This window comes from Nicotiana sylvestris, chromosome 12 (assembly GCF_000393655.2).
Source record: "Nicotiana sylvestris chromosome 12, ASM39365v2, whole genome shotgun sequence".
NCBI classification, from domain to species: Eukaryota; Viridiplantae; Streptophyta; class Magnoliopsida; order Solanales; family Solanaceae; genus Nicotiana; species Nicotiana sylvestris.
The window spans coordinates 14,849,658-14,857,923 of NC_091068.1; the positions used below are offsets into that span (position 1 = coordinate 14,849,658).

Sequence of the window (8,266 nt, forward strand, 5' to 3'; positions counted from 1 at the left end):
AGACTCGTTTTGGTTGACTGATAAGTTGTCAATTGTTTTTTTATGATATTAGGATGTTTGGTTGTTGATTTAAGACAAGGAAATTTTTGGGATGGTCCAAAAACAGGGAAAACTCTGTCCGATTTTCTGTAAAATAACTGATGAGGCTTACTTGGGAGCACTTGCACCTAAGTGCCTGTCACGATCCTAAATTGGGTCGTGACAAAGTTGGTATCAAAACTTAGGCTTTAAGTCCCAAGTCATGGAGCAATGTTTAGTAGAGTCTTGTTCATGGGTGTGTGGGCGGCCATACTTATGATCTTGAGGCTATTGAACATCTAGGAATGTTTTTCCTTCTTTCATTCTTTGATCGTACATTGAGAAAACTTGAGATTGACTTGGGAATATTTCTTTCACGGATGGCTAGGACACACACACCCTCATCTGCTGGACATGGTACTACTCGGGGTGGCGGCAAAGTTGGGGTTCACCAAACTAGAAGACAGACGGTTACTCAATCTGAAGTTGGGAATATGGGTTAACCCCAAGCTGTGATGCCAAATCAAGTGCAAGGGCATGGAGTTCAGGACGCTACACCACCAGTGGCAACTGTTGTACCTATTATTGCCTTACCTACAGATGTAGTGACAAGGTTATTGAATGTGTTAGAGGCATTGGTACCTACTCATGGTAGAAGTTCAACTCCTCAGGCTACATTACAGACACAAACACCTTCACAGACTCAGACTTTCGGGAATAAGGAAGTATCCCTACAAGAGTTCCTGAAATTGAAATTACTAAAATTTATAGGTTCTGATAATTCAGCAGATTCTCAATGTTTCTTGGATATGACACTCAAGGCATTACGTGCTATAGGATGTTCTAATGAGAGAGCTGTGGAGCTCGCAGCATACAAACTAGAAGATATGGCCAACACATGGTATGAATCTGTATTGCTAGGAAGGCTAGCAGGACAGAACCATTGACATAGGTTGAATTCACTAAGTTGTTCATGAATCATTTTCTTCCAGACAGCCTGGTGCAAAAATATGTGAGAGACTTTAAGAGATTGGTCCAGACTCCAGATATGGATGTGTCAACATATAACACCAAGTTTTGTAAGTTGGCTAGATATGCTCCTTACTTAGTGTCTACCGAAGAAGCTTGAGTTTAGAGGTTTGTGGATGGATTGGTTGGTCGTCTATACACTGCAGTAGCCTCACAGATGAAGACTTTATCCTACACGGATGCAGTCGATCTTGCTAGCAAAATTGAAAACAAAGGACGTGATGAGCATGCAACTAGTGATTTACATAAGAAGGCCAAGATAGTAGGGTCTTTCAGTGGCAGTTTTAGTAAAAATCGAATAGCAGGAAATCAAGGACAACAACCACAGGGTTCTCAGACAGGGACACACCTATCTTCACAGTCCACATACAGACCACATTACAGACGGGGTAATAGGGGACCATCATCTTCTAGAAATCATAATTTTGGCCAAATATATGCCACTACTCCCATCTGCCAGACCTGTGGTAGATCACATTTGGTCCAATGTCGTGTTCTAATTGGAGAGTGCTTTCGGTGTGGCCAGTTGGGAAATCACTTGAGGGATTGTCCTCAGCCTCCAAGAAATTTCAACCAGGCTTCTATTCAGTCAGTTGCACCTACTCAGACTACTCGTAATACTTCAGGTGCTACATGTACAGGAAATAGAGGTCGAGGTGCTAGAGACCGTGCTATTGTGAATCAAGGACAAGGGAATGCAGATAGAGGTCAGGAAAGAGTTTATGCATTTACTAGACAGGATGTTCATGCCTCGAATGTTGTGGTCTCAGGTATTCTTTCTGTCTGTTCATTTGATACATTTGCTTTGATTGATCCAGGATCTACTCACTCCTACTTTTCTTTGAGGTTTAGTAAACAACCTGAGCTATTAAACGATCATTTTCTAGTTTCTACTCCTGTTGGGGAGTCTCTATTAGCTGAATACATGTATCGTGCTTGTCAGATTCGGGTTGAGGGTAGAGATACTCTACCTGACCTCATTGTACTTGATTTTTGATTGACTTTGACATGCTGATGGGAATGGATTGGTTATCTTCTTACTATGCTATCATCGATTGTCATGCAAAGATAGTTAAATTTGAGATACCAAAGAACCCAGTTTTATTTTAAAGGGGGGGTCAGGTTCCAGAGACTTTCAAAGTTGTATCTTTTATAAAAGCTCAACGACTTCTGAAGAAAGGTTTCTTGGGTCTCTTAGCTATTGTAAATGATACAAGAAAGGAAACAATTAGTATCGAAAATGTACCAATAGTGAGAGAATTTTCTGATGTATTAACTGAGGATTTTCCAGGATTGCCTCTAGTACGAGAAATAGATTTTGGTATTGATTTGTCACCTGAGGCACAACCCATATCAATACAGCCATATCAGATGGCACCAGCATAATTGAAGGAGCTAAAACAACAATTGCAGGATTTGTTAGATAATAGTTTTATCAGACCGAGTATATCTCCATGGGGTGTACCAGTACTATTCGTAAAGAAGAAAGACGGATCCCTGAGAATGTGCATTGACTACAGGCAGTTGAATAAGATAACAATATGCAATAAATATCCTTCGCCTCGTATAGATGACATGTTTGATCAGTTACAAGTAGCTGCCCACTTTTCAAGGATTGACCTCCATTCTAGTTATCATCAACTTAGAATCAAAGATGAAGGTATTTCTAAGACTGCTTTCAGAACTCGATACGGACACTATGAGTTTCTTGTGATGCTTTTCGGACTGTTTAATGCTCTAGCTGCATTCATGGATTTAATTAATAGGGTGTTCAAGCCGTTTCTGGATAGATTTGTAATAGTATTTATTAATGATATCCTGATATATTCTCGTAGCCCAAGAGAACACGGGGATCATGTCAGGACTGTTTTGCAAACATTGCGAGAATATCGTCTTTATGCTATGTTCTCGATGTGTGAATTTTGGCTAGACTCGGTAGCAATTCTGGGGCATGATATATCTAAAGATGGAATTATGGTAGATCCTAAGAAGACAGAAGCTGTGCAGAAATAGCCCAGGCCTACTTCTCCTATAGATATTGACAACCTTTTAGGCTTAGCAGGCTATTATAGGCGTTTTGTGCAGGATTTCTCCAGAATAGCAGCGCCACCAACCAAACTAACACAAAAAGTGCAAAGTTTCAGTGGATAGAGGAATGTGAGCAGAGCTTTCAGAAACTCAAAACGTGTCTGACAACTGCACCAATATTAGACTTACCATCAGGTTCTGAAGGATTTACAGTATTCTGTGACGCCTCGAGAGTGGGATTAGGATGTGTTCTCATGCAAAATGGTCGCGTTATAGCTTATGCTTAGAGACAATTGAAAAAGCACGAGCAAAACTATCCTACACATGATTTGGAGATGGCTGCAATGGTATTTACTCTAAATATTTGGAGGCATTACCTTTATGGCAAAACTTGTGAGATTTATACTGACTATAAAAGCATGAAGTATATCTTTCAACAAAGAGATCTGAATTTTCGGCGGCGGCGGTAGATGGAACTACTCAAAGACTATGATTTTTCTATTTTATATCATCTTGGAAATGCCAATGTGATGGCTGATGCATTGAGCAGAAAATATATGGGGAGTTTGGCACATATAGCTCATGCAAAGATATTTTTAGCCAAAGTATTCAGAGACTAGAAGATACAGGTATCAGATTTGGTGTCGGAAATTTAGAGGCATTGTTGGCTTTTGCTCAGGCTAAGTCTTCATTAGTTGAGCTCATTAAGGTTACCCAATATAAGGATGAATGATTATGCAAATATAGAGATGAGGCATTAGCTGGTAAAAGAAAGGATGTGATTGTTGAAAGTGATGGCGTTCTTCGAATGGGCGGCAGGCTATATGTAGCAGACGTAGATGGGTTGAGATAAGCTATTCTTGAAGAAGCCCACAATTCTAAATACACTATACATCCTGGATCCACAAAAATATACCATGACCTGAAGCAATTTTATTGGTGGGAAGGTATCAAGAAAGATGTTGCTAACTTTGTTTCTGTTTGTCTGACTTGTCAGCAAGTCAAGGCTGAGCATCAGCGACCCACGGGATTACTACAACAAATTGAAATTCCAGAGTAGAAATGGGAAAGAATTACTATGGATTTTATCATCGGGCTACCACGAACCTTTATAGATTATGACTCTGTATGAGTGATTGTAGATCGAGTGACTAAATCAGCACACTTTTTGCCAGTAAAGACTACATATGGCGGAGTGAGGTATGCACAGATATTTATGAACGAAATTGTCCAACTTCACGGAGTTCCAATATCCATCATCTCTGATAGAGGATCACAATTTACCTCATGCTTTTCCAAATCTTTTCAAGAAGCATTGGGTATACAAGTATATCTTAGTACTGCATTTCATCCACAGATAGATGGGCAGTCTGAACGTACTATACAGATCTTGGAGGGATATGTTGAGAGCTTGCATTCTTGAGTTTGGAGGTAGATAGGATACTTATCTACCATTAACTGAATTTGCTTACAACAATAGCTTCTAGTATAGTATTCAAATGACACCATATGAAGCATTGTATGGTAGAAGATGCTGTTATCCTATCAGATGGTTTGAAGCTGGTGAGACTAACTAATTGGGACCTGACTTTGTACAAGAAGCTATGGACAAAGTCCAGTTGATCAGACAGAGATTGCTTACTGCTCAAAGTAGACAAAAATATTATGTGGATAAGAGAAGAAGAGACTTAGTATGCGCAATTGGAAACAAAGTGTTCCTATGAGTCTCTCCTATGAAAGGTGTGTAACGGTTTGGGAAAAGAGGCAAGTTGAGCCCTAGGTTTATAGGACCGTTGTAAAGACTCGACCGGTTGTTTCATGAGTTACTGCTCCATTTCTCCTATTTCTACTTCTTATTGTCTTGTTCAGCTGTATTATGTGCTATCAGATTGGTCGGTTCGGGTTCGGAGAGGTTTTGGAAAGGAATGAGACATTTTGTCTCTTTTGAGTAAGCTTAGGTTGGAAAAGTCAATCGGATATTGACTTGTGTGAAAAGGGGATCAGATATGAATTTTGATGGTTCGTATAGCTTTGGGAGGTGATTTGGGACTTAGGAGCGTGATCGGAATGGGTTTTGGCGGTCTAAAGTAGATTTAGGCTTGAATTGGCAAAATTGGAATTTTGGCATTTTCGGTTGGTAGGTGAGATTTTGATATAGGGGTCGGAATGGAATTCTGGAAGTTGGAGTAGGTCCGTTTTGTCATTTGTGATGTGTGTGGAAAATTTCAGGTTATTCGGACAAGGTTTGATAGACTTTTTTATTGAAACAGGAATTTGGATGTTTTTGGAATTATTAGGCTTGAATCCGATGTCAATTTGGTGTTTTGATGTTATCTTGAGCGCTCCGAGGGTTGGAACAAGTTTGAATGAGGTTATGGGATATGTTAGCATGTTTGGTTGAGGTACTGAGGGGCTTGGGTGAGTTTCAGGTGGTTGAACGGATCATTACATATTGGAAAAAGTTGTAGAAAATCTTTTGTTGGTGTTGCAGGCATTTGGCCTTCGCGTTCGCGAGTGGGATCTCGCGTTCGCAAAGGGTTAGGATGTGAGGCAGGAGGGTTGGCCTTCGCATTCGCGAAGGGGGTCCTATGTTTGCGAAGTGCTGAGGTATGTGTTCATCGCATTCGCGATGGTTTTGTCACGTTCGCGTAGAGTAAAGGTGTGCAGCTGGGGTCCTGGAGAATTGTTCTTCGCGTTCGCGAGATGGTCGTCGTGTTCGCAATGCATTGATGAGCTAAAGATTCGCATTTATGCACAGGGTGTCGCATTCGCGATGAAGGATTAAGTGGTCAACAGGATTTTATGCTTCGCGAACGCGAGGCGTTGACCGCGTTTGCGAAGAAGGAATGCGAATAGCTGGGCAGAATGTTTAAAAGACCACTTCCGCGATTTTGGGTCTAAATTTCACCATTATTGAGTGATTTTGGAGCTTCTTGAGGGAGATTGAAGAGGGAATCAAGGGGAAACACTTGGAGGTAAGATGTATGGACTTAATACTCAATCCTATTGTCATTTCTACCTAATTTAACATGGAATTTGTGGAATCTAAAGCCTAAAATTGGAGAGTTAGGGCTTGGAATTTTAGACCTTGATTTGAGGATTTGAGGGTCATTTGTGGTCCGATTTTGATGTATTTGATATGTATGAACTCGTGAGAGTGTAAGGATTCTAGTTTTGTGATTTTTATCAGAATCCGAGATGTGGGCCCGGGGGTCGGGTTTGGGTAATTTCTGAATTTTTTATGTAAATTAGTTATTGTCGAGTGTGCTTTGTTCACTTAGCATATTTTGATGGTATAAATCTATTTTGGATAGATTTTGAGTATCTGGAGGCCGATTCGAGGGGCAAAGGCATCATGGCTAGAGTTTGGACCGGATAGAGGTAAGTAATGATTGTAAATGCTGTCTTGAGGGTATGAAACCCCGGACTTCACATCGTTGTGCTACTTTGAGGTGACGCACATGCTAGATGACGAGCGTGGGGTCATGGACCGTTGGGGATTGTGACTTAGTCCGTCCCGTATAACTGTTAAATCGCGTATTTGATTGAAAACTGTTTGTTATCATTGTGATTTGAAAAGTATCATTATGTTTTGGGTTGAATGCCATATTTGGGCCTCGTGCCAACTGTTTAGACCCTTAGGGGATTTTTACTACTATTCCTCATTGTTTTGACTTCATATTCGTACTCAGTCATGTTGCATTCTACTAAATTCATAACTCAGCCATATTTACTCTGTTTTGACATTTTAAATGATATTTCGGGCTGAGCATCATATTTTACTATGCCCGAGTGGCTTGAGAGATTTCTGACTTAGTGAGGCCGAGGGCCTGTGTTGTGAGGATATTATGGGATCGGGATACACGTTGTAGTAGTGTTGTACTGATTCATGATTATACGGTCGATGGCCTAATTTGTGACGCCATGAGGTGGCTTGTTATAAGGCCGAGGGCCAGTTTGATTATGCCACGAGATGGCTTGATACAACGCTTGGGCTGTAGGAGCCCCTCCGGAGTCTGCACACCCTCAGTGAGAGCAGGTACCCAGTGTGAGATGTGATATTGCCCGAGGGGCTGTTGTTGTTTCATGTTATTGCCCGAGAGGCTGATACGAGTGATTGTGAGATAGCCCGAGGGGCTAGTTCTATTGGTATTTTGCCTGAGGGGCTGATTTATGTTTTTATCCTTTTCTCCCTGTTTTCATCACTCGTTTGAATTATTGAAAGATGTTTTAAAGAGGTTGTTACTGAACTAAGGTGTTTTTACGAGTTTTTACTATTTTATTGCATTGTTCTTGTTTTATACTATTTTGTTGTAGCATTAAGTTGTGTTCTACGTGTTTTCTTATCGCTCAACCGCCTTTACTTTTATTACTTACTGAATTGGCATACTCACATTACTCCCTGCACCCTGTGTGCAGATCCAGGAGTCTCGGGTCATGCTAGCGAGTGCTGATTTGTTTTCCAGCATGCTTGTTCGGAGTTGACTAGGTAGTTGTTCGGTGTTCGCAGCCCAGTGCTTCTCCTTCCTATCTTCATTTCACTTTGTACTAGCTTTGTATTAGACTATGTTGCCTTTTCATACTCTTAGATGGATTTTATATGCTCATGACTGGTGACACCCGGAGGTCGGGCTGTGTTTGTTTCCGCATTGTTCTATTCTACTCTTTATTTTTGGGATTTTTAGCTTATTAATGACTTTAAATGATGTATTATAACTGTTTAGTTGATTTGGGGGTTTTTGTCGGCTGGCCTAGTTTCATGATAGGCGTCATCACAATCGGGTCTGGTTTAGGGTCGTGACAATTGTATGAGATACTAGACCGAATGGGAGATGTAGCTTATCGTTTGGCACTTCCTCTGGAGTTGTCCTTTATTCATCCAGTGTTTCATGTCTCAGTGCTAAGAAAATGTATATAAGACTCATCTCAGGTTCTTGAAGCACTGACTATACCGATCGATGAGAAGTTGTTTTGCAAGGAGGAGCTGATGACTATTGTTGATACACAAGTAAGAAAACTACGGTCAAAAGAAATATTGTTTGTGAAAGTCTTATGGAGAAATCATACAGTTGAATAAGCTACGTGGGAAGTGGAAGATGCTATGAAAGTCAAGTATCCTCACTTATTTCAGTCTACAGGTACGTACTTGAGTTAAATTCGGGGACGAATTTCATAAGGTGGGGAGAATGTA

The 8,266-nt window shown here is 40.7% G+C and overlaps 1 protein-coding gene across 1 annotated transcript; it reads left to right on the forward strand.

Annotated features, from left to right (window-relative positions):
* The first annotated feature begins 533 nt into the window (after positions 1-533).
* LOC138882710 (uncharacterized) lies at positions 534-3,060 on the forward strand. The gene is made up of 5 exons (XM_070163326.1): positions 534-919; positions 1,015-1,097; positions 1,194-2,029; positions 2,170-2,349; positions 2,461-3,060. Exons 1-5 carry the CDS (start codon positions 534-536, stop codon positions 3,058-3,060), a joined length of 2,085 nt encoding a protein of 694 aa, XP_070019427.1.
* Positions 3,061-8,266: the final 5,206 nt, after the last annotated feature.

What these genes read in the sequence shown, in the direction of transcription:
- LOC138882710 (XM_070163326.1), top strand. Translation starts at nt 534, where the DNA reads ATGCCAAATCAAGTGCAAGGGCATGGAGTTCAGGACGCTACACCACCA. An exon ending in GAAGATATGGCCAACACATG is followed by an intron (nt 920 to 1,014) that starts GTATGAATCTGT and finishes TCTTCCAGACAG; the next exon opens with CCTGGTGCAAAAATATGTGA. An exon ending in AACATATAACACCAAGTTTT is followed by an intron (nt 1,098 to 1,193) that starts GTAAGTTGGCTA and finishes TATACACTGCAG; the next exon opens with TAGCCTCACAGATGAAGACT.